Consider the following 27393-nt stretch of genomic DNA (forward strand, 5'->3'; position numbering starts at 1 on the left):
CTATTTAGTTAGCCAATAAAAGGTGTCATTTCACTCTACTTTCTCCTGTATCAATCTATGGCTAACACTGTGCAACACTCTACTACTTTTCCTTAAGTCATTTTACAGAAAGGTGACCTCACTTTTTCTCAAGTATTGCTCTTGGGTACTTTTGACACCCCTGGTAGAAGTACTGTCACGTGTACGGCTGTGAATTTCTTTTTTACCTGTTTCTTTATCAACTTGTAAACACGTAGTATGAAGATGAGCCCATGACGCAGGAGCTTTGAGACAGCAACCACGCTAACCACTGCGCCGCCGTACCACGCTATTCTAACTCCCCTGAAGGCGGTAATAAATTCCAATATACTGGTTACATATGTCAAATGAAACCCTAGCTCGTTGTTGTAATGGGATCATTAAGCATCGTCCTCTCGGGGAAACCTCAGCACCCGAAAGCCCCAGGGCGATAAGACCCAGTGACTGCCGTGCGCCAGCATTTCACGGAGTCACAAAAAAATAAACGCAACTTGATTTCTATTTAAAGACTCTCCTGAGTCAGGATTTTTGCTCCCTTAGGAATGACACGGACACTGAGCTACTCTCTGGAGGATTAAACTGGACTTAAATTTTGTTAAAAAATAAATAAGAGGAATACGTGTGATGCACAATGGAGTCTTGCTTTCGTGAAGAATGCGACAAGATCGATCCTGAGATTTCCTTCTCAATCGAAGATGCGTCAGGTCCTGCCGGATCGATGGAAACTGAAGAGGTGGCCGAGTTGGCGAACAGGTAAGAGATCCGAAGCATTGATCACAGAAATGATTTATATGTCTGTCAATCAATCTATTTAAAGTTGGCTATTGTGTTCATGTGATTAGATATAAATATGAGCATTTCAAGTAACTAATAACTTTGGATCACACGTCACAGAAGTGATATGTGAGGATGGATAGTAGCGTCTGGGGCTTGTCTCTATTTAAAGCTGTAAACTACTCTTTTGCCATTTGTCACACACGCTAAGAGAAGCAGTCCAGATGTCACGCATTTTGATTTCCATTTGAGTTTCTTCATATTTTGTGAAGAGAGTCAAGCGCTGATTTGAATCGTTTCGGCCCGTGTCAAAAGTGTCCGGTCCGTGTAGAGGCTGGGGTTCTTTGCAATGCCTTTTTTTTAGTTTAATGCGAAACAATCCCACTGAGCCGAGCGCTAATGTGAAGAGCCAAAAGCAAATTGACACCACGGCTCAGCACGTGTGCTCGGAGAGGAGCAGGCTTCTTTCCATTAACTTTCATCGGATTTGCCTGCAGCAGGTCAGATTATAAAGGAAATCTACATATTCCCATTTGACAAACCTGACCGTTTTTTATATCTAAAGTGAATCGAGTGTAAAAGAACTGAAGCGCGCACCCCAATGTGATACTTGGTTTACAGTCATGTGTTTGCTGATTGATTTGTGTTAAATTAGCCCCCTGAATTTTCCAGCTAGCAAATCCCTTGTTTCCTCCCTCTGTTTTCTGAAAGTCTTTATAAATCTGCAGGATTAAAGGCATAAAATTGTTTTAAATGTGAATAATTATTTTTATGGGCATTAACACAAAAATATAGTTGGAATAGTTCCATAATAACTTATTTAAGTAAAAAAAATGAAAAGAAATGCAACTAAAATTGAACTAATTACATAATTTATGTAAATAATGTTGTTAATCAATTTAACATGAAATTTTTTATCCAATTTAATATTTTTAAACATATGTAAATAAAATAAATTCATTGATTAACATTAACTTGACTAATTTCTCTAGTTTTTGTCACTTTTTAAAATTAATTTGGTGGTGTGGTGTACCACTGTGAATCATCCAGCTTTAGTCCTCCATCACACTGACATCCCAACGTTCTTGGTACCTTCTTTTCATGTCCTTGATATCCTAATGGAATCTTTTATGCTGTTCTTCAATCACCCCCGCAAGATTTAAGGGAAAAATTCCAAATGCGATTCCAAAATGTGAACTTTAAGCCTCATGTTGCCCAATTCCTTAAACTTAACTAATACATTTTTAACAATTTCTTTATAATTTGGGTATTTATTGTTACTTAAAAGCTTAGAAACTACTTCTTTGAATGTTGTTGCTGATGTAGCTGAAGTCACAGTCAAATAAACGTGGACGCTCCGCTGCAGGACCACACCATTGTTGGACAATATGCTGTAGTGAGATTTCTTTGTGTACAGGAAGTGAAACCTGCTTAAATTCACTGAAAGTTGTTAGCTTGTGTAGATCAGTAAGCTGTTTGGGTATCTATCTTGTGCAAACATTACAGCACCCCAAGTCATCATGCATTGTAGCATGTGCAGTTCCATAGCGGATATCCACATGTGCAGCAACAACGTAATTCTTTGGTCTTCTCTGATGAAAGCATTTGCCATGTTGATGTGGGCTTGTGTGCACAGTGATGATAGCCAACCAGCAACAAATCCTATCAAGCATTGGGCACAAGGCCAGAACAATTGCAGGGGAGCAGACTCACACACTTGTACACCTCATACACCCACTAGGGCCAATTTAGCATCACCAGTCCAGCTAACCTGCATGGGGAGGAAACAGGAGCACCCAGAGGGAAGGACCCTGGACATAAACACAGTTCTCTTTATTGCAAGGCAGCAGTGCTAGCAATTCGCCACAGTGCCACCCTCCATACAGTAAAATCTGATTTTTTTTTTTTTTTTTTTTACTTGTACCAATTTTGCTGTATGAAAGACAAGTTAATGGGTTCATGCTAGAAATGTGATGTCCATCAATTTTTCAGTGGCTTTATCCTGCATTAGCAGGATCTGAAGTATTAGAGTCACTCCCAACAAAAACAGGCAATGAGAAGGAATGGAGATGTGGTGCCAAGTTTTCACAGGGCACACTCACTCATGCAATAACACTTATTCATAGCAGGGAACTTAAAAGTGTAATTTCATCTAACCCGAATGTCTCTTCAGCTTGGGAGAAAGACTTGTATAAATAATAATTTAGATGAATATTTGAAACTGTTATTCCAGAACAATGAAGCAATAGGGCCAACCACTGCACCTCCATGTTACTGTGAAATATGGGATGTTTAAGTAAATTAATTTACAGACTGGATTATAAGTATTCTTTTGGTATCAATACCCCTTTAGTGCAGTGCAATCACAATTTGCAGAGTAAACAACAATACAGGACAAAATAAGGTATTATTTATTTAGAGAATATTTTTATTCAAACTATGCCATCTAGTTTTTCCAGATTTTTTGTTTTTCATGTGATTCCAAGAACATTTGCTCTATATATTGGACCTCCGGATATCACACTTGTTTATTGTCATAGGCACACAACACAATGAGACTGTTTTTTTTTTCCTTTCCCCTTCTACAATTTCTTGTATTAGGAATTTGTTCATTTTCGCATACCCCTTGAGGTCAGAGCGCAGGGTCAGCCATTGTACAGCGCCCCTGGAGCAATTACAGGTTAAGGGTCTTGCTCAAGGGCCCAGCAGAGTAGGATCTCTTTTGGCAGTGATGGGGATTCGAACCGGCAACCTTCTGGATACCAGCACAGATCCTTAGCCTCAGAGCCACCACTCTGCCCTAAACTGTTACTTGCATGTCTCCTATAGTTCTGTGACAATAATACAGTAACAGACAAGGGCAACGTCGTTCATTAAATACAAAGCAGACTGTACAGTACGTACAAAAATATTAATTCGGTATGCTCATGGAGTTGTCTATTAGTGGCCTTAAGATTTATTGATGAAACATTCCCTGAATCTACTAGTGTGAGTGCAAGTGGTCCTGAATGGAGGAGTTTGAAAGGTGACTGTGCAGGATGGCTGAGATCCTTTATTATAGGATCTTGCTGACATTAAGAGTGATATTTTTGTGGTTGCACCACTATATCCGAAGGCAGTTGTTATTTCTGAAACTCTGTTTGTGATCAGGCTTTCTATAAATGTGTCATGATGGAGCTAGAGCTGTGTCAGGCCACATTGTTATAGCTGGACACTCAGCACACTCATCTATGGCTCTCTGTGTTTAGGATCAGTGTGGTGTGAGTGACATTGCCAATCCATATGTGCTAGCATCTGGTGGTACAATGTCCTGGAGGGGCTCGGTAACCAGAGGGGCTGGGTTGGCTAGACTTTGATTCTTTTCTTTTTCCAAAGATCATAGTCACTCACAGGTTTATTTTTTTCCATAATCTGTATAAACTGGAGTTGTTTTAAAGCAGGTGGCCTTCTTTGCCAGATCATTTTTACTTAGTGAGCATTAATTTACTTTATGATACCCCTATTATTAAGCATAGAGCGGGGAAAAAAAAATACATACACTCACTGAGCTAATTATTAGAAACTTGTGCTCCTGCTTTTCCATATAATAATCTAATCATCAATCATGAGGCAGCAATGCAATGCATAATATCATGCAGATGCAAGTCAGGAGCATCAGTTAATGTTTAGATCAAATGGCAGAAAGGAGAAGAACCATGTTGGGCTGGTTTGAGTATTCCTGTAACTGCTGATTTTTGGTGGGATTTTAAACACACAACAGCCTCTAGAGTTTACTTATAATGGAGCAAATAACAAAAAATATTCAGTGAGCAGCAGTTATTCGGACTGAAATACCTTGATCAAGAGAAAGGTCAGAGAAAAATGTTGAACTGGTTCAAGCTGCAGGAAGGCTATGGTAATTCGGATAATGACTCAGTGTAACTGTGGTGAGCAGAAGAGCATCTCAGAATGCACAAAACGTCAGACCTTGAGTCAGATGGGCTACAACTGCCGAAAACCATGTCAGGTTTCACTCCTGTCAGCCAAGAACAGAAAGCTGAGGCTGCAGTGGGCACAGGTCCACCAAAACTGGACAGTTGAAAGCTGGGAAAATGTAGCTTAGTCTAATGAATCTCAGTTTCTGCTGAGGCACATGGATGGTAGGGTCAGAATTTTGTGCCAAAGGCATGAGTCTACGTATACACCCAACCTGCCTTGTGTTAACAGTGTAGGCTGGAGGTGGTGCTGAAATGGTATGGATAATATTATCTTGGTACACTTTGAACCCGGGAATACCAATTGCTTGTTAGCCATGGCCTGTTTGATTATTTTTGCTGATCTTGTATATCACTTCATGACCACAATTTACCCATCTTCTAATGTAGTGGTCTCAAACTCTGGTCATGGAGGGCCACAGTGGGTGCAGGTTTTCATTCTAATCCATTTCTTAATTAGTGACCTGTTTTTGCAGCTAATTAACAACAAAAACAACATTTATTTCTACAGCACATTTTCATACAAAAAGTAGCTCAAAGTGCTTTACATAATCAAGAAAAGAAAAATAAAAGACAAAGTAAGAAATTAAAATAAGACAACATTAGTGAACATAGAATAAGAGTAAGGTCTGATGGCCAGGGAGGACAGAAAAAACAAAAAAAAACTCCAGACGGCTGGAGAAAAAAATAAAATCTGCAGGGGTTCCAGGCCACAAGACCACCCAGCCCCCTCTGGGCATTCTGCCTAACAAAAATGAAATAGTCCTCTTTGTATTTAAGGTTCTCATGGAAGGACTTGATGATGATGGTCATGCAGACTTCTGGCTTTTAATCCATCAATGTTGGAACATCACGGTGCGTTGAGTAGATAGTGGTGGCGCAAGCCGCCACCACAAAGAAACCAGAAAAAGAAACAAAAGAGAGAGTAGCGGTAAGTACAGATTTTAGAGCCACCATGAATAGTTATTATAATGAATTGGATATACAGAGTATCAGGATTAAATTAAAGTGAAGTTATGAGAAAGCCATGTTAAAATAATGTATTTTCAGCAGTTTTTAAATTAACGTCTTTTGAATTAATTTTAAATGACTTGCTCTTGAAGGCTCGGACCCCTTAATTGTTTATTTTTCCTTAATTAACAGCCAAACAATGAGATACAAAATGAACCAAACATGACCAGTAAACTGTGTCCATCATACAATATCTGAAAATAAAGAAAGATGAAGGTCTCAGGAACTCTGATCTGTTCAGATCCCCAAAATATTTTCACAGTGCTCTTAGAAAAGAGAAAATCAACAATTTCAGAAATGTATGCTATTGCACAATGAGAGCAGCAACAAGCCATAGAATTAAAGAACGAGTTTAATTAAAGACAAGAATCAGAGCCTGGTTGGAGTTAAATTGGTTGGAGTTTGAGGCCCTGACTTAGGTGGTGTTCTGTTGGCTCACTCACTTCACATTTCATTCCTGTTTAGGTGCCATTTAAGGAAAGAAATGAAGCAATTCAGAGGAACAATGAAGAAATTCAGGGGAACAAATCTTATAAAAACAAGTCAATTAAAATGAAAGGAAAAGGAGTTAATTAGCAGCAAAAATTGGTCACCAATTAAGAAAAGGGTTAGAATGAAAACCTGCAGCCACTGCGTCCCTCAAGGACCGGAGTTTGAGACCACTGTTTTAGTGGCTACTTTCAGCATGATAATGCACCAGGTCAGAAAGCAAAGATCATCTTAAACTGGTCTCGTGAATGTGACAATGAGTTCAGTATTCTTCAGTTCTCCAGTCTCCAAATCTGAATTCAATAGAACATCTTTGGGATTGTGTACGATGGGAGATATGCAGCACAACTGTGTAGCTGAAAAATCTTCAGAACTTGCATTATGCAATCATGTCAACATGGACCAGAATCTCAAAGGAATGTTTTCAATATCATGTGGAATCCATACCATGAAGAAATCAGTCTGTTTTTATAGCAAAAAGAAAGCCCTACCTAGTACCTGGCCTGCCTCCACCGAGATGACTACATTACATGGTGAAGAGAAAAATGATCAAATTTGGTACTCACATTTACAGAAGATGATGAAAGTGATCTCCTTGGGCGTCAATACATCTCTGTGCCCATCTCAGCATGTTCATGTACACTCTTTGCACACTCTTTGTTCATGGCCACTTTTTTCGTGGGCCACGTTGTATTAGTATAGTGTTTGTGATGATTGCAAGATGTTTCATTTAAGTATATTCTCTTTCTTAATTTGTACAGCACTTAGAGTTTGCCTAATGGGAAGTGTGCTATTCTCCATAAGAATACATTGAATTCAATGTACAGTATATGTAATTGGAGGACTGATGAATTTGGTGTTTTTTTTCTGTAGGTTACACATTTAGTTGTGTTGGGGACTGAGCTGGTGTTTTTGAGGCTTACAATTCTATGCCTCAGACACTCAGTTACAATGTCCCATATATCACATTATTGAAAAACCAGGGAGTCATTGAAATACTTGGTAAGTGCTTGCAGATTTCTTCTTAGAAACAGATTTCAGTTTTGAATGGCAGCTTCCAAGTCTAAATGTATACACGTTTGTAAACCTTGTTAATGGCAAACAGAATGTCTGGTTTACTAGGCAGCTTCACCTGCACCTTGCCCCTTTTGCACAACGGACTCATTTGTTGTAGTGCTCAGTTTTGTTAAGGTGCTATATTTAATGAAGGGTCTTTCTGTAGTTTCAGTTATTAAGCATTACATTAAATGGAGGTGTGGTAGCAGGAGATCATGTTCCTGCAATGTTGTTATGTCAACAAATAGAAACTGAATCCTCATTTCAGTTTGTCATTTTATTAAGGTGGCATTATGTAACATATAGCTTGCAAGTATTAAATTAATAAATCAACAGTACTGAAATGTGAGATCTTTGGTTTTCTGAATGTATCAACTGCCTCAAGTCCCCATGCACTTTGGATTTGCATCTTGGCTCTGACCTGGACATTCCACAATTTCACTTATTTATTTTGATCCATTGTACCATTGATTTGCATGGGTGTCTTACTTATTGAATGATTCACTTTCATTTCAGCTTTTGGACAGAGGGTCACCAAGTATTCTTTGATGCATTATGTATACATTATGTATTAGGAAATTTATGTACAGTGGAACCTCGGGTCACGAATGTCTCGGACCACGTACAAATCGGGTTACGACCAACAAGTTCACCGAACTTTTGCATCTGTTCACGACCACACACTCGGGTGACAAACAAGCCAGTTTCCCTTCCGGTTCGTACGCGCTGATGATTTCCGCACGTGTTCAGTCTCTCCCTGTGCATACCCTGTGCAGAGAGCGAGAGAGTGAGTGAGAGAACCCAAGCAGAAGAAGTAAACATTACAGAAGAAGTAAGTAAACATTTAGTTTACTATTACACTGTGCATTCTATGGTATAATTAACTATTTTTGTGCTTAAAAATCTTTAAAAAAAATATATATTTACATACAGATCGTACAGTCCAGAACAGATTAATTGTATTTACATACAATCCTATGGGGGAAATTACTTCGGGTCACGGCCAAATCGGGATGTGACCAGAGTTTTGGAACGAATTACGGTCGTGACCCGAGGTTCCACTGCATGTATACATATGTATTATGGAATTCATATTTGACTCAGTGACAGCAAGCTGGCCTGGCAAAACAGTCCTAATGCACAATGTCCCCAACAATGCATGGTTTGTCTGTTTAACAAAAGTTTTTGCATCAACCTTGACACCTAACATCAAGTGTACTACCCAGAGGCTGGAAAATGACAGGCTGCAAAAGCAGAAAAGATGAATCAGAAGACAGAAAATTAAATAAACATACTAAGGTCAGAATGTTAACTAAAAATCATTATCAGAAACACAGATCATTCAACTTGTATTGCAATCTGAAACATTCAGAAGATGAGTATAAATTTAAAAAAGAAAACTTGGATGAGGATTGCTACATGCCACCATATTATAAATCATCATCAATAATGACGTCACCTGGCACATCTCCAGCATCCGCAAAAATATAGTGGTGCCCATTATGCAACAAAATGGCCTTGGAGCAATTTCCAAAAAATACTTAAAGTGATAATCATTACACCAACAATTAATAGCTACAGTAAGCAGATCTTCATAATCCTTAAATTCAAAATTACAGATTTTTCTTCTGACTATACACAATAAACATTTCAAGAGCCAGAATAAAATCAACAGACTTTGGTATTATTGGTAACTCCAGCTCCAGTGCTGAGTCAAGTATCTAGGATACACTGTGCCAGAAGTTTTGTTTAGACCCAGATAATCCATCAGATGTATTTAATAGAATTCAGATCCCTTTTGGTGTCTCCCCCTCTGTGTACTATTGTGACTAACAGCTTTGCTGTTAGTTGTTTCTGATCAACCAACTGTCCCCAGATTAATGAAATGCACACACAGCTCTAAATAGGCAGTGCAGGATTTAGCCTTTGACTGTGTCCATTGGTTAAGACTTTAAGATGAGCTTGACAGGTCAATTGGTGAGTCTAAATTGGCCTTGCGTCTGTGTGGTTTTTGGGAGTATGCGTGAATAGGCTTTATGCCTTTTGGTTTCACAGGATGCTGGAGCCTACCTGTGCCACCACCACCTAATCAAAGCACCATGATGTTCCTACATTGATGGATTAAAAGCCAGAAGTCTACATGAACATCATCATCAAGTCCTTCCATGAGAACCCTAAAATACAAAGAGGACTGTTCATTTATGTTAGGTAGAATGCCCAGAGGGGGCTGGGCGGTCTCATGGCCTGGAACCCCTGCAGATTTTTTTTTTTCTCCAGCCACCTGGAGTTTTTTTGGTTTTTTCTGTGCTCCTTGGCAATCGGAACTTACTCTTCTTCTATGTTAATTAGTGTTGTCTTATTTTAATTCTTACTTTGTCTTTTTTTTCTAATTTTTTCATCATGTGAAGCACTTTGAGCTACATTATTTGTATGAAAATGTGCTATATAAATAAATGTTGTTGTTGTTATCTCAGCAAGGCAGGGCACAAGGCAGGGACCAACCTTTGAAAAAAGGGCCAGTGGATTGCATGGCCCACTCTCATGCATCCACTTACTAGGCCAAATTGGAATCTCCAGCCAAATCTCCAAGGTAAGTAAGTGTGAAGAAAACCTGATTACGTGGAGGTAGACGTGGAGAAACTGCAAACTCCACATAGACAATGACCTGATGTAGAATTCTATTCTTGGACATTGGATCTCGGAGGTGGCAACACTATGATCTGTGCCACCTTTCCACCTGCAGTTATACAGAAATGATATCAGATTTATAAGGTTGGATATAGTTTGGACATTATGTAGGTGTCAATAGGCTACATTTCCTACTGTCTAATAATTGATTTTTGAGCAAGCCTACATACAGTAAATATACATTTATTTACTTATTTTTAGAAATTGGTTTAGTACATAATGAACAGTGAATAAACTCCCAAGGACTGACTCCATGAAACCCTATGCATTGGACACCAGGAAAGAAACAACTCAGGAAGATATCCCAGCCCTTTATAGCGCACAGGCTTTAAGATACTCTTATTCAGACACAACTGGCTAATTTTGAGTGGTTGCTTTGACCAATCTGCATTTCTTAACAGAAAAGTGAAAACCAGGTGTAACCCACAGAAGTAAAAAGAAACCATTTTTGTGTGGTGTGATAGTTCATGGGAATTAAAAACTGTACTGTGTATCACATACATTTGATGAGTTCAAATAAAGTTTAATAAAAAGCAGGATAGAGTTATGGAGGCAGAGGAGACCTGAAAAAAGAGACTGAAGGAAGAAGAGAAGGTGAAATGTCAGGGACGAGAAGGAAAGATGTGTAATTACAATAACTGGCAGATGTTTGAGACATAGGCCCTTAGGATCCTGCTTGTTACAACATCGTACTCCCAGACTGGTCACTTTCAATGGATGAAAACCATATTCTAACATAGTGGGCATGTAATAGTTGCTTTCCGTGGTGCTTCTTGTTTTGCTTATTTGTATGCATCCAAATTGTGTTTTGTACAGTCCGAATCTTACATACATGTGCTAAAGACAAAAAGCTGGTAGAAATGGTTGCTACAGTTTTTCAATAAATCCCGTAGATGGTGACATTACAGTTGCAGTGAAAAATTCAGAGCCCTGTAAAAATCAAATTGTTAATAATTGTTGATAGCCTCTTATGAATATTTATTGTTTAAACTTGATCCATTCAGTAAGGAGGGTGCTTTGTGGAGAAAAACTAATAAAAAGACATATAATGAAGTGAACGAGTGTGATATGTGGCCGAGCTCATAGGAATCCAGGACAGGGACATGAAAGCACAATGTAGTAAAATGAAGATAAAGATATGTACACATTTATTTATATATATACTTCTTAACAATTTTTTTTCTATTGAATTAGCTTTACAAATGTTGTTTAGTACAAGATGCTCACTGATTCCTGTGAATAGTGGTAGTCATTATTTATTTTTTTTTGTTTCTCTTTAACATTTACTGTGTTTTTATTTAATGACAGGACTATTGTTGCCAGTTCTGAAGACTCTTACTTTCAGCTGTGTTCAGTGCAATAATATGCACAGGAGCTAATTCGCTCCTTTCAGAATTTTATTCTTTTTCTGTGTTGTCAATACAGTGTCAAGAGTCCTGTACATCCTAAGGCGTGAAGGATTTTGCATATGTTTTCACCACTTCCACAAATGACAATGGAATGGTCTTTTTTTCCTTTAAAAGCCTAGTATTTTGTGTGCACTTTCTGCTTCATGATGCTGATTTATAGAAAAAGCCATGTGACTTGTGGATTATCCTCAGTGTAGACAAATGGAACTCCAGTACTTGCGTCCTCTGGTTAGCAGGGTGGCTCTTACTTTCAATAAATCTCTCCCTAGGACTGCTTATAAGGCTTTCTTTATTGTTGTTAATTTTCACACTGACACCTTCTGTACTAATGTAGATTTTAATGTCTGTTCACCCCAACTTGCAGGAAAATCTTTGGGGTTGGTGGCAGGATTGGCACTCCAGCCACCATAATAACTTCATGCAGCTCCAAAACAGCAACAGGACTCTTTTCTGCTCTCCGCAGGAGTAGCTCTGCTGCAGTCGCCCATAGGAAAGCTGCTTACATTATGAAGGGAATGAGGGAAAGCCCTCAGGAGCCTCATCCCTGGAAGAGTGCAATCCATCTGAGATCCAGTGGGGTCAGGCCTGTTTGGGATCAGAACTGGTCTGGTACCTAGGCATCGCCCACTGCACTGCAGGGCTCAGGTCCTAGTTTGAGGCAGCCCATCCACATAGGAACATCTTGTCTCTCTGGCATGATGATAATCTGACTCTCTGGAGGAGCTTCATAAACTCCACATTTTAGTGGCGGCCCTCACTGAGGTGTGAAGACCTGGGACTGGTCAGATTTCTGTAGGTGGGTACAACTTTTATTGGTGTGGTTGCTCTAATGGCTGTCGTATTGAGGGAGTAGTTGTTGCCTTGGTGGATCAGCTCCTTCCAGTGTTGTCCAATGTCGCTCCTTTCAACGAGTGTATTATGAGACTCTGATTAAGGCACTCTCTGGGTGCCTTGTCTGTTGTCTTAGTGTATTTGTATGCTCTGACCGTGGTAAGTGATGTCTTGGTGAGGGAGACATTCTGTTTGCAAGTTCACTCGGTGGTTGATGGGTGCTCGAGAGGTGATACTCCTCTGGTCATGGGTAACTTCTGTGCGGTCACTGGCACTGACAGGATTGTGTTGGTCCCCATGGGTGTGGCGGCCATGGTGAAGTGGCTCCATGTTCCTTGACTTTGTGTAAGGTCAGGGGCTGTGGATCGCTGGATCCCGGTTCCAGCATCCTGTGCTGCATCATTGGACTTGGTACTCCAGTACTGGTGATGTGGAGAAGAAGATTGACAACATCCTCGTTGGCAGATGCTGGAGGTTCCTACAGAACTGCAGGGTCTACAGAAGTGCCCAGTTTGTAAATTATGACCACAGACTTGTTGTTGCTACTCTGAAGATCAAGCTTAGGTCTAGTAGGCTTCCACCTACCTTGAGAATGAGGTTGGGCCTGGCCATACTCTAAGATCAGACTGTTTCTAATGAGTTTGTACACAGTTTGTGTGAGGAACTTGCAGACTTGGGTACGACTGTTGATCCTAATGTGATGTGGTAGACCTTCCTTGACAAGACATGAAGGTTGTTGAGGGTTCTGTTGATGTTGTTGGTATTCCCAGAAGGAGGTGTTTCATCTCACAGGGCACCCTGGATATCATTGAGAGGAGTTGCTGTGTATGGCTTGATGGCAACTCCGGTCTGTACTGGGAACTGAGAAGGAGGGCTGCAAGGGCTCTGATGGCAGATAAGGAGGCTTTTATTAGAGGAATCGGTGAGCAAGTGACACACCATCTATAGTCTGGTGACCCATGTCTTGTTTACGGAGGAATTGAAGCATTACACACATCCAAATCTGTTTCTCGGAGAGTTGCTATTAGGGTGCGTAATGGAATGGTCCTTACGGGTGACTCTGTCATTGTGACCTACTGAGCTGGCTACTTTGAGCAGCTGTTCAAAGCTGATCCTTCAACTAGGATGCTAGACATCTCTGGGTTTGTGATTCTTGATCCTCCAATCAGCTGCGAACCACCCAGTCTCACCGAGATTGCATAGGTAAGGCCCTTTGTAATCCATTTTATTTTTTCACAAATTCCGTTTTATTTTTTTTGATTTTTGTATTTCACTGTTTTATTTTTCCTTGATTCCAATTTTTTTTTTTTTTTTACTGTAAGTAGCAACAGCTACAACAAAACATTAATGAAAATAATAATAATAATGAAATGGCACTTTACATTCCTTTTAATGAAACAGCACACTATCACAACTGAACCTACTGGTCTTCAGTACCTATAATTGAAATTATGTAAATTATTTCTAATGATTCTTAAACCTCACATGTTAACAGTTTAAAAACGTGCACCATCACATCTGTAGCTTCATCTACTGCATATCTTAAAATAATTAATTACAAAGCAAAAGCAAACTAATCTGGAAGATGCTAAATCTGGGAATTAAACAGAAAAAATAGAAAGAGAGACCCGCTTTTAAGGGCTCGTTGCATCTGAGGAGAAGCCTGCTCTTCTGCCCAGGTTTGTAGGTGCTGAGTTTATAACGGAAGAGTCAAATGTGGACCTTGCGTGCCTCGTCACCATGAGGCAAAACATTTATCAAATCCAGAAACATCGTTTTAAAAGGGAACCCGTTAACAACTAGTGCCGTTCACTAATATCATTTTTCTACAGGAATGACTCTTAATACCGGTTAAATATAATTTCATGTACAATTACATAAAATAATTACCATACAGCCAAATGTTTACTCACCTATCACTATGTTGAGATCTATGTGGTCTCGGCTTTCAGTGATTTCATCAACTGCAACATAAACTTTATTGCCACTAATCTTTTGAAGAACTGTGTCCATATGTTGTTCAAAGACCCGGGATGAATGAATTTGATGAAGACTGTTCTCATTTTCTGGCAGCGAGCCTCCTTGTTTACAATGCTTAATAAAGAAAGGACACATCTTCGTCATTTTTTTTGAGAACTACTGTATGTCTGACTCGCATGGCCACAAAGACTTCCACAAACTGGCGTCTTGCACCTGATGGTTTTATTTCCTCTATTGTTACCTGAAGGGTAACACTTTTTGATCTTAATTTCTCCTTGTTCTTTAGATGAGTTTTAGATTTGACGTGGTCATTACAAGTATCTTTTCGTGTCCAGTCTATGGTATGCTGGCAAAACTTGCAGAGAAGTTGTTGTCCAGATTTGTAAAAGGTGCCTGGATATTGCCATGCCATCAATTTTGCAGTAAAGTTTATGTTTCTTGACGTAGTTAGAGTATCTGATACTGCTCGCTTCGACATTTCTGTCTAATGCAGCTAGCTAATTCGCATGCCTTTAACGAGAAAACATAAAGGAAACACACACACAAACAGACAGAGGTACAATTGAATTTCTACGAAGAATTGCGTTTGCTTGAAAAACAACAAACTAGAAAATATTATCTGAATGTTAGAACTACAGATTATTCGATTGTTTTAATTTATTGGAAAGTTTTGTAACAGTCACCCCTTCAGTCTCTTAAATTCCTCACATTTCCATTTTTAAGTCTAAAATCCATTTTTATGTGTTAATTGCGTGATTCCGTCTGTGTTTTCCACATCGTGGAAATCATAGGGCCCTACACAAGTGGTGAAACAGCTGAGGGGTAGGTGAGACTGGAGGGGTCTGTGGTATCTGGGGTGTACTTCTCCAGACTGGTGGTAAGGCTGTCATGTTCACATTGCATGCAATCTTTGCTTCCTTTTGGAAGACAGGCATCCCAGCTTACTGGAAAACGGGACATCTCTATCTGGAAAGGGAAGGATGATCACCTGGATTGCGACAACTACACGGGATAACACTGCTCTTGGATCCATGATCACTTTCTCACCTACCAGCGACTGGAGCAGTCTGCTTTTACGCCTAAGAAATCTACCATCAACCATATCCTGGCACTGAGGATTCTCATGGAGCGCAAATACAAATATTGGCAGAGTTCCTTTGCAGCCTTTGTTGATTTTCATAAAGCATTCTACTCAGATGATTGAGATGCTCTGTGAGACATCCTGAGACATTGCAGGATCCCCCTGAAGTTGCTGGATATCATGGCCAGCCTGTACACTGGTACTGTGAGTGCTGTGCAGAGTGGAGGCAGAACCTCTGTGTTTTTCCCAGTTGTTTCTGGGGTTCGTCAGGGGTGCTTTTTTGCGCCTACTCTGTTCAATACTTGCATGGACTGGGTTATGGGCAGAGGTGTGGGGTCCAACGGCTGTGGGGCATCTGCTGGTGAAGAAAGATTCACTGATCTTGACTTTGTTGATGATGCTGTGATCTTTGTGGAGTCAGTTGTGGCTCTGATTGGGGGTCTTGAGAGACTGAGCGAGGAGTTTTACTTACCTCGGCAGCGACATGTCTCTAGTGACTCTTCCTATGAAGTCAGTAAATGGATTGGGAGAGGATGGGGCATCATAAGGTTGCTGGAAAGGTGTGTGTGGTGCTCCCGATATCTTTGCAAAAGGACGAAGGTCCAAGTCTTTAGAGTCCTGGTGTTTCCTGGTTTGCTATATGGTTGTGATACATGGACACTATCCAGTGATCTGAGATGATGACTAGACTCCTCTGGTACTATGTCTCTTTGAAAAATCCTTGGGTACTGCTAGTTTGACTTTGTGTCAAATGAGCAGTTGCTCATGGGGTCCCAAACGAGGCACATTACCTGCATTGTGAGGGATCATCAGTTACGGCACTAAGGCCATGTGGTGCGATTCTCCAAGGGTGATCCGGCTCACGGGATCCTCATTGTTGAGGACCTGAGTAGCTGGACCAAGCCAAGGGGTTGCACGTAATACCTGGACCGTGTGTCTGCCTGGGTGGTTGCCAGCCTGGATTCTGAACTGTTTTCTCATGTGGTGGGTGCGGCAACACACTGTAACAGTGCATGCTCCCCAACCTGACCTGACCTGACCTTACTCCTACAGTCAAATTAATGACACATTCAATCGTTATTTCAAACTTTTGTTTATTTCTAAGTGATTCATTACATGGTTGAATGTGATGCACTTCATCTTCCCTTTTTTATGCATCTCTTTAGGTTGATATGGGCAACTCACAAAAAGGCTCAATGTACAATGGCTTGTTCCCATTGTACAAGTGGCCATCTATGATGAGTGCTTTGCTGAGACACACTCAAGGCAAAGTGATGAAATTCAGGTCTATTTATTATTTATTGCCCATCTCACTTGGCAGGCTCAGAGTGCTGAAATATTCTGTTCAAAATTACCTACAATTTTCTGTGCCATGTAATATTGCATTTGTTCTGTAATTGGGTTCAGATTAGCTGGTTTCTGTTTTTTTTTTTTGTGTTACCAACTTGAGATATGCCCTTTGGAGCAGTGAGTCGTCCAGAGATTTCTTTCTGTGTTAAATGCTACCTTATTTACTGTTACTCATTTCCAACATTTGCTTTCTGGGTTATGTAAACCACTTCTTATGAAGTCCTCTCCATTATACTTTATTGTATTCTCTGAGAGTGGGCTGGGCAGTCTTGTGGACTGGAACCCCTGAAGGCGTCTGGAATTTTTTTTTGTTTGTTTTTTCTGTCCTCCCTGGCCATCAGACCTTACTTTTATTCTATGTTAATTAGAATTGCCTAATTTTATTCTTATATATAGTCTTTTTTTCTCCTCCTTCATCCTGTGTAAATCACTTAGAACTACATCATTTGTATGAAAATGTGCTATATAAAATAAATGTTATTATTGTTACTTTTATAAGATTTTTAGAGGTTAAAAGTAAAACTTGCCTAAGTGGATCGCTTGTCATTTAATTTTTTCCCAAGAAATGTTATGCCTTCCTGCCATGACCCGCTTAATACCCATCCCAAGGTGTTTAATAAGGGAAATTCTATAGGGCATCATAAGTGTCACATGTACACTTATCAGTTTAAATGTTGTTGTAGTTAATATAATTAAAGATGTATTTATATAAAGTAGCACATTTTCATACAAAAGATGTAGCCTAAAGTGTTTTACAACATGTCAAATAAATAGTTACATGCAAAGAAAAACAAATTGCATTTAGATAAGAATAATGATGAATAAATGGTATACAAAAGATAAATAATGCACACTTAAAAAAGAAAGATGATTAGGAGAAGTAGAGTCCTTAAATATAGATTTGTTTTTTTATGATTTTCTAAATGTCAGTCAAATGACAAAGTCAGTTGGCCAGAGTGGTCAGAAAAAAAAAACTCCAGTTAAGCTGGTGGAAAAAAAAAAAAAAAAAACAATCTGCAGGGGTTCCAGACCAAAAAACTGAAGAACATCCCCCTGACATTCTGGCTAACAAAAATGTTCTTAAGTTGTTCTTTATTGTTTTTTTAGGCTTTATCTTAGAGGATTCAACACAGTGGGTCTTGATGCTACATTCTAAACTAACTGCAACCGATTGATGTCTGTCTTAGGTAGTTCAGTTAAGAGTGCATTACAGTAATCTAACCGACTAAATATAAAAGTGTGAAATAATTTCTCGGCATCTTGCAGTGTTGTAAGAGGTCTAACTTTTGCACTATTTCTTGAATGGAAAAATGCAGTCCTAGCAATATGGTAAATATGTACTTTAAAGTTTTGATTAGAGTCCAAGATAATACCTAAACTCTTTATTTCCAACTTGACTTTTAATGCTAAAGTGTCTAGCTTATTTTAAATACCCTCCCTATTTCCATTTTTAATGACTTGAATTTCAGTTTTTTCCTTATTTAGCTTGAAGAATATACTACTCATCCATTCCGAAATACAAGACAGACATTAGATCAGAGAGTCCTATATGTTAACTGGGCTTTTTGAGTGGCACAGTACGGCAGTGATTAGTGCTGTGTCACACACATCTAGTGTCCTGGGTTCACATCATGCACCTAGGTTTTTTTCCTGCATGGAGTTTGCATGTTCTTTTTGTGTTTACATGGATTTTCCTCTGGTTACTACACTTTTCCTCCCATTTCCAGTTGGGATAATTGGTGATTCCAGATTTTAACCTATGTGAGTTTGGATGGGCTCTATGATAGACTAGCTCTCTATTTATGGCTGTTTCCTTTATTGACTGGATTTGCTTGTTTTGCCAATTGGCATAGAGCAGTTGCTATGTTGGTGCTAGGGGTAACATCAAGAATCATGGATTCTTATCACAGGTCAAGGTGTTATAAAAGTCAACCTCTTGAGTACCTTAATTGTCAGAGTTTGTGGATTGTAAAAGAAAAAGAACTAAGTGTACTTCAGGTAATTTGCACTTTAAAAATTAATTTCTAGTTTTGACTATGAGTTAGGATTCCATTTTTGGTTTAGACACTGATCAGTTTCAATTTTTTCTTTAAGACTCCCATTTATATCCCAGTCCTCATACCCTTGTGGGGTGCCTTTCAGTGACACTTAATAACCTAACAGCAGTGCCTGAGATTAAATAATTAGACATGAGTCTCACCCCACAACCAAGAAACAAAATAACATAACCAACAAATCACAGGAGGGAGTAAATCATACTAAAAAAGAAAACAAAGAGTACATAAACAGTAATTAGAAATGATTAGAAATAAATCCCAAACAGTACTGTTTAAACAAAAAGAAAATACACACTACAATAGAGGCAGAAAAAGAAACCCAAAGACAAGACCCATGACGAACCATAACAATGGGCTGAATGGTATTTTCTTAAACTGTCACATATTTATACATCAGTTAGCCACAACATTAAAGCCACTGACAGGTGAAATGATTAACATTAATTATTGCGTTACATCGTGTTACCTTTCAAGAAGTGGGATATGTTAGGCAGCAAGTGATCTAAGAGTTCTTGAAGGTGATGTGTTAAAAGCGTAAGGATCTGGGCAACTTTGACAAGGGCCAAATTGTGATGGCTAGATGACTGGGTCAGTGCATCTTGAAAACAACAGTTCTTGTGGGGTGTTCCCAGTATGCAGTGGTAGTAATTACCAAAAGTGATCCAAGGAAGGACAACTGGTGTACCGTTGACAGGGTCTTGCCCAAGTCTCATTAATGTGAGTTGGGACAAAGGCCTCTGGTCTGATCCAATATAGAGAAGCCACTTTAGCACAAATTGCTGTAAAACTTAATGCTAGCCATGAGAGAAAGGTGTCCGAACACACTGTGCATCGCAGCTTGTTGTATTTGGGGCTTCTTTCCCATAGACTGGTCAGAGTGCCCATGCTGACCCCTGTCGACCACCAGAAACATCTACAATAGACACACAAGAGTCAGAATTGGTCCATGGAGCTATGGGAGAAGGTAGCCTGGTTTGATATGTACAACCTACTTAAAGGGGATACAGACCACATACACCCCTTAATTTCAGTGGTTTCCTTGATGGCAGGGGTCTCTATCATAAGGATAGTATGCCCTGCTACAATGGAAAAATTATTCAAGAATGGCTTGAGGAACATGACAAAGAGTTCAAGGTATTGACTTGGCTTCCAAATGCCCCAGATCTCAATCCGATTAAGCTTCTGTGGGAGTGCTGGAAAAATACATCTGATCCAGGGAGGCCCCACGTTGCAACAAATAGGACATGCTAGCATCTGCTGAGGTCTAGTGGAATACATGCCTTGAAGGGTCACATCTGTTTTGGTGACATGAGGGGTAACTACACAGTATTAGGCAGGTGGTTTTACTGTTGTGGCTGATTGGTGTATACTGATAAAACACATTATAAAGCAAGTTAATCTGCAGTACATTTGTTTTTTCAAAGCATATAATAGTACATATAGCCAGTAAAATCAAGAAAAGAGTATTCTGAAAAAAGGGGACTTAGTCACTCTGTAATAGCCTAAATATCATAGATTTAATAAGACTGGTTTAAGAACGAGACTAAAAAGAGGTAAATGTTCAGTCTGGACATGAGCTATGGAACCTGAAGTCCTTTACTCTATACAGTGCTCGTCAGGCCTGCAGTTACAGCTGAACATAACCTGGATTAGAATAGGCTGTTTTTACACTAAGTGTTGTGATGTTTTCTTGAATGTAGCATCAGTTCTGAGCTTTGTGGGGGTTGAGGTGAAAACCTTCTCATGCTATGACTGCCCTTAAGTATATTTTTGGTGTATGTATAGTGATTGGGTCAGAATTTTTAATATATTTACATGTGCTTCAACATTGCTGAACGTGATTTGACTACTTCTGGTGTGATCTGCGTAGGTGTTTTTATGGGATGTCAGTCCCATAACTCAAAAATGAATCACATGGAATACATTTGGCTTAATTATTCGCATTGTAAAATACAACAAGTGTATGAATTGAATATACTAAATTCAAGCACAAAACACAAACAAAGAAAACAACATCTTAAAGCAATTTCAAAAACTGAAAAAGAGATTCAAAAATAATGAAGTCAAATTCCTCAATCATAATTGCAAATCCTAATGCAGAGCCAAAAAACAGACTTGTCAGGACTGCAAAATACATAGCAAAATACCACAGTTAGAAACTAACTAATTTCACAGCACTTGAGCAGTAGCAGCATGTCTCGGGATTATTTATTTTGTGTTAATATAGTGTATTTTTCCTTATGTTTCAAGGTCAATTAAGATATTAAGACATTAGTTTTTATGTTTTTTTGTATCTGTTTGATTTAAAGTCATTGTAATTATTTAGTATTATTTTGTGACACCATTTTTGTTTATTCATTAGATTTGCTAGTTTTGCAGGTTTGCGTAGTAGTTGCTAAGTGGTTGCTAGAAGTAATATCAGGAGTCCTGGATTTGTGATATCACAGGTAAAGGGGTACAAAGTTCAGCTTCTTGAATCCCTTGATGGTCAAAGTTTGATAACTTCAAAAGAAAAATATTGTGTTAATGTGTTTCAAGTCTTCAATACTTTAAGTTCATTTTTGGTTTTGACTATAAAATAGGATTTTGGGTTTAAATGCTAGGCTTACTGCCGCTTCATTTCAAAATTTTCTTTAAGAATACTGTTGATCCCCCCCAGTTCTGCCTCTTTTGCAGAATGCCTTCCAGTGGCACAACAGCAGGTGCTAAATTTGTTTATCATGTTGTCCAGAGATTTGGTCCAGATGTGGTCTCAGAACAATCTAAATTCTCAGTGTCTTCATTTGTATTCAACAGTTCTTGCAATATAGGTAGACATTTTATTATATTTTTTAATTAGTTCTGCAGTGCACATGATCTGAGTAGGTATAGTGATGCACAATTGCTGTTCTTTGTAAAATACATTTCTATACATTTAAGTTATATCAACTATAGATTATAATAAAAATGTATTAACTTGAGCAATATTCATGTATCTGGCAGGTTTGCAATGAAAAAGTGATATTTAAATTCTAATGCATTTTTTCAATACACTTTCTTTACAGTTTGAGAGATCTTGTGGAGGATCACACCATCAAACCTAAACTGCAGTGCATTATGGCAGATCCTTCCTTCTCCATGGTGACAGTCCAAAGTGAAGACAGTGGAATTGTATGGGAGACCACCTCTAGCAGATGTTCTACACCATGGGCATCAGAAGCCAGTACCACTTCTGATGTGTACAGTCTGGATGGTTCTGCTGTAGGATCCTCACCAGGGAAGATTGTATTCATTATGGATGAAGAGAAAATGGTACGTCGAAGGAAAAAAGCAAGTTTGGGGAGCCGAACGAGTGAAAAAAATGGTCGAAGCCGAGTAGAAAAGACAAAACATCTCCTAAAAAAGCCTTCAGATTTTGTGCCCACTTTGGACTTAAATCAACAAAGTGCTGGGCAGAATACCTTGATGTCACATGCTCCTGTTACTTCAAGATCAGCAAATGGGAATCCTCACCCTGCAAGTTTTAAACCCAAACCTAAGGAAGAACTTGTAGCTCATGTTCCAGTGATCGCTCGATCACAAAGACCTGGAAATCCTCATTCAAAGCTGATTGAATCAATGATTGATGAACCTGTGTCACACATGCCTGTTACCTCCCAGTTATTAGACCAAAGAAGCAGTCTTGATAATCCAGTAAAAGAAACAGAGACAACTCCAGAAGAGCCAGTATGTCACATGCCTGTATCAGCTAAATCAGTCATTAAAGGAAATCCTCATCCTACAGCTTTATTAGAGAAAGAACTTGTGCCTCATACTACAGGGACCACAAATCCTGTGGTTATAGGAAACCCTCAACCAAATCCTTCAGAGGGAGAATGTGAAGAGCCACAATTGAATGTGCCTGTCTCATCCAAGATGGCAGGAGATCCATCTTCAAATCCTTTCAAGGACAAAGAAACAGCTGAACAAGTACCTCATACTCCAGTGGCTGCAAAGATTGCAGTCAAAGAAGATCCAGGTATAATCCCCAGTAAACCACAAGGGCTTATTCAAGGAAAAATCATGAAATTTAACTCCCCTCCACCTGAAGAGAGGGTCTCTACATTTTCTAGTAAGAAATTTACTCCAACATTTGGACTTGGTGAAAACAGGCGTGAAATTGCAAGATCCAAAACAGGAGCTCCTACAACAGTGTCTGCCCCAATATCTAACCCACTCCCTACAGCAGGTTCTGTGCCTGTGGCTACTAAAGATGTACCACAACATGGTAGCCCACATGTAGAAATGAGTGAGAGCCAGAGTCGTATTCTGACATTGCCTGGGCTATCCGAACCAGAATTTGCTGGGGAAAAATGTCTAGTATTAGAAACTGAACAAGATACATCAGAACATAAAGAATCTGAATGTGAGAAAGAGCTTTTTGGCATTGTTTCAGAATGTTATGAAATATTAAATATTATTGTACCTCCTAAAATGCTAACAGTGGATGAGGAAGAAAGTATATATATGGAAGATAATTTGGATTACTTAGAAAAAAATCCTCTAATTATACCAAAGCCCATGAAAGACACAGTAGAGGATAATGAGATTGTAGGTACAGAAGAAAATATGGCCAGTGAAATCAAGCAAGTGTTTGAAATGCAGAGTTCTCAAGAGGGAAACGGTTTACCAGACTTAAACCACAAAGCAGTGTTAGAACAGACAGATGCTAATAACTTGGAACAAGGTACCGTTGTGACCACTGAATCAACGGAATTCACATTAGAGAGACGTGCTTCAAAATCTGGTAATGACATGGATTATTTTGAAAAATTCACCTTGTTTGATGAAAAAGTACCTACATCTATGCAAGAAATTACTCTTGAAAGGTGTGAAGTCACCTCGTCCAATGAGGTTGATGGAAATGACAATAATGAAACTGAATGTATTCTGGTTACAGAAGATCAAAACGACTTGACTTCCATTGAAAACATAGAAATAGCTGGTGAACACCTGGATGAAGTTTTCTATGGGTCTAAATATGACCAGCAGACCAAGTTTCTCAGTAAGCATAACAGTGAAGATGAAACAAGTGACAAGGATACAGTTAAACGTGTACTATCACCTCCCAAAGAAAGTGGCTCATGCTTGTTTGGAGAAGAGGAGGAAACCCTTATACGTCATATTCCTTTTCCTGTCATTACTAAAATCATTGACCCGTCTCTTTTGGAAGAACCTCCAGCTATGGCATTTCTTTATAAAGATTTATATGAAAATGCTGTAGGAGAAAAGACTAAAAATGATAGTGAACCTTCTGATGTGGAAAGCATTACATCTGATGCCTCTGTGCACAGTAAAGCATCAGATTCAGATGATAACACTGGTATATACTTTGAAAAGTATATATTGAAAGATGAATTTCCATCAGATATGGAGGTAGAGACTAAAACTAAAGAGGTTCCTGAAACGGTCCATGAAAAAAAGAGACTATGGCAACAAAGCACTTTTGATCTCACTGGGACTTTATCTAGGGAAAAAGCAGTTGACAACTTGAATGAAAAGCTTGATTCTGAATTCCATGCTGAGGTCCCAGATTTGTCTCTTTTTGATGAACGACAGCAGCTTGCTGAAATGTACGATGAAGTGTTTGATGATTTAGAGTTTCAGGCTGTTGTCAGTGATGATGAGGAAGACCGTACAGATGTGGTAGAAATTCTGGTTGACAGGACTCTAGATGTAATTCAGGAGGAAGATGAAGAAGAGGAAGAAGAGGGAGAAGTGGAAGAGGAAGAGGAAGAGGAGGAGCAAGAGCAAGAAGATCATTTACAACAACCCTTACTCGAACAGGATGCGAAAACAGCACTTGTGGACCAGAGTATACCTGTAGAATCTGAGAAACCCTCACTTGAAGAGATGTCTGAAGAAATTACAAATCATTTGGAACTGAGTGATACAATTGAACATTATACAACCACTGTAGCTGATCAGGTAGATGAAACTAGTACAGTGCCAAAGGATCAAGGCACAAGTTCAATTGACAATATCACTTTACAGGACCAGATACCTTTAGAAGAACTGGAACAACACCCTGAAAAAGAAGTGGACACAAGTAAAGTGGATGTCATTACTAGATCTGAGGGATCAGCTGAAGATATTTATACAGCTGGTCCTGAAAAAGAAACTTCAGAAGAAAGGTCTATACCAAAAATGTATAAGGAAAATGAGGTTCTCATACATGAACTGAGTGTCACCACTACTCGGGTAGAACTTGAAGAAGACCATGAAATGTCTAAGGAAACACATGATGAGCTTGAAGATCAAGTGTTGACATTATCAGAGAGTGAGCTGGAAATAAACAGTGCAGAGTTATTAAAGGTAGTAGATTCAGAGATGTCAAAGATAAAAGAAGATGAGTTAGGAAAGCTTTCATCAAAAACTGTCGAAGATCAAAGTGTTCAGACTCAAACAGAAGATGGTATAGAAGAAGAAGAGTATGATGAATTCTTCGAGAAAGCTAAGAACTCACAGACCATTATGGTAAATGTTTCTACTTCTGTGAGTGACCTGAATTTAAAAGGTTTGGAGCAGGAATTATCAATGTCTGTCTCAGAAGAAAAGTTAGATGAAAGATTTGGGATGGAAGGACCACATGAAGGCCTTCCTGTAATGGGAATAAAATGTAAAAATGAAGAAATAGGTACATCGAGTAAATTAACTGAGTTGCATTTACCACACAGAGCGCAACTTGTGCCAGAACAATCTGATTTGGACTTACAACAGTGTGGAAATCATGAAGATGAAGAAGAAACCGCTGAAGCCCTAGATTATGAAATGATAACTCACCAAGATATTCATGACTACTCAATACAAGAGATTGAGCTACTTGGAGGAGAGGAACAGGTCGAGCACCTTGAAACTAGATTTGATTTTGTGGATGATATAATTTCACATATACCAGCTGAAGAGGAAGTTGAAGCTGATTATGAGATTATTGAGGCCTTGGGTGGTTCCTCTGTGATCTCAGATGCTGAATTGGATTTTAAAGAAGTAAAAAAGCCCATACCTGATACTTATTGTCATGTCTGCAGATGCCCAATTCTTGCCATTGATAAGTTATTTGGTGATCACCAAGACCATGAAGTTTCAACACTGGATGAATCTGTATTTGATTTAAAGGTAAGATTTGTAGATGCCCAAATCTGTTGTGGTGTTGTTATAAAATGTTCCATAGAGTTCTGAGCAAAGTACTTCCTTTTCTGAAGACCTTGTTTTTATACATATAGAATTGTGGACATTTGTTGGATTAACCACCCAAGAATTCATTGGGACTTATTAGGATCAACAATGAATTTCATGGGTACAAAGTATTCGCACATACTTGCCTCAAATAGTCTGCGTATCTTAAGGTGTTTTCACACACCTTGTTCGTTTGCTTTGTTCTGAATGGGGGTGATCCATACTTTTCTTAAATTTCAAGTTAGTTTGATTGCATTTCACACTGCTAACTTTAAAGAGAACTAAATATATCAATAAACACTCTGTGGGCATGCCATTGGCTTCTTTCATTGAAGAGAAACATTTTTTTCCTCCGGGAAAAAATATGAAGAAACACCAACAGTTGAGTTTGTGAAGTGCTATATTTTCCATAGTAATTTGGTTTATTTACCAAAATGCAGATCTGTGAAAAAAATGCCTATTATTATTGATCACCTGGAATATCTACTTAGAAATTGTGTGTTACTACATATGGTAGAAAAAGGACAGGTTCAACATAGGTGAGTGCACAAAAGAAGGCAAGCTCTGCTTAGGACATACACTGATGTGCTTCAGTTCTATGACAGTACATGTATCAAGTGTGTTTAATTTAACTGTTTGATGTTGCATATTTATGCTCCAGTAGACATTGGACCCAACATACGTGTATTGTTTTTTTTTGAGGTTCTCATACATAAATTAAGATTGGAGGGTTTGGTCCATTAAAACTGAAGTTACAAAAGGAATCATTCTCAACCAGCAGTGGGAGTGGTGTATGATTAATATGGAAGTAGCTGTGAACTGAATGGCAGCATGTAATGCAATCCAGGCATCTTATTTTCCAACCATGAAGTCAGATGTAAAGTAACTCTCTTATTTCAGTCTGTCAGATTTCTTTACGTTTTTCAAAATCTTCTCTTTCTCAGAGCAAACTTGCTTCAGTGATTTTTTATATTGGAATGTCAATCTAGTTGCAGAGCTGAGCATTTTATTGCCCAGATATTCTATTGTTGATTCACTTGCATTAATATATAGTACACTTATATGGCCAAAGGTTTGCAGAAACCTGTCTATCACACCTATATAAGCTTGTTGGACTTTCCATTCCAAAACCAAAGGCATTAATGTAGAGGTGGACCTTCCTTTGCAGCTATACCAGCCTCCACTCTTCTTCTTTCCAGAAGATTTTGAAGTCTATCTTTGGAAATTTGTGCCCATTCAACCAAAAGAGCATTGGGGAGATCAGATACTGATGGTGAATGGCATTGACTTGTATCACAATGGGCATTCATTCTGATTAATCTGAAAGGTGTTCAGTAGGGTTGAGGTTAGGTCACTCGAGTTCCTCCAAATCATTATGGACTTGGCTTTGTGCACAGGGGCACTGTCATGCTAGAACAGAAAAGGGCCTTCCCCACAACTATTACCACAAATGTATATTCTAGTGTTAACATCACCTTTCA

The 27393-nt window shown here is 38.9% G+C and overlaps 1 protein-coding gene across 1 annotated transcript in view; it reads left to right on the forward strand.

The window, feature by feature from the left end:
* Positions 1-504: 504 nt before the first annotated feature.
* The window catches only part of cmya5 (cardiomyopathy associated 5), an 80529-nt gene continuing 53640 nt past the window's right edge, over positions 505-27393 (forward strand). The window contains exons 1-2 of the mRNA XM_051929495.1: positions 505-771; positions 21763-25852. Of these exons, the coding sequence (XP_051785455.1) occupies positions 650-771; positions 21763-25852 (4212 nt within the window). The 5' untranslated portion in view covers positions 505-649. The remainder of the gene's footprint in view (positions 772-21762; positions 25853-27393) is intronic.

Source organism: Erpetoichthys calabaricus, chromosome 7, assembly GCF_900747795.2.
Source record: "Erpetoichthys calabaricus chromosome 7, fErpCal1.3, whole genome shotgun sequence".
Classification (NCBI taxonomy): Eukaryota; Metazoa; Chordata; class Cladistia; order Polypteriformes; family Polypteridae; genus Erpetoichthys; species Erpetoichthys calabaricus.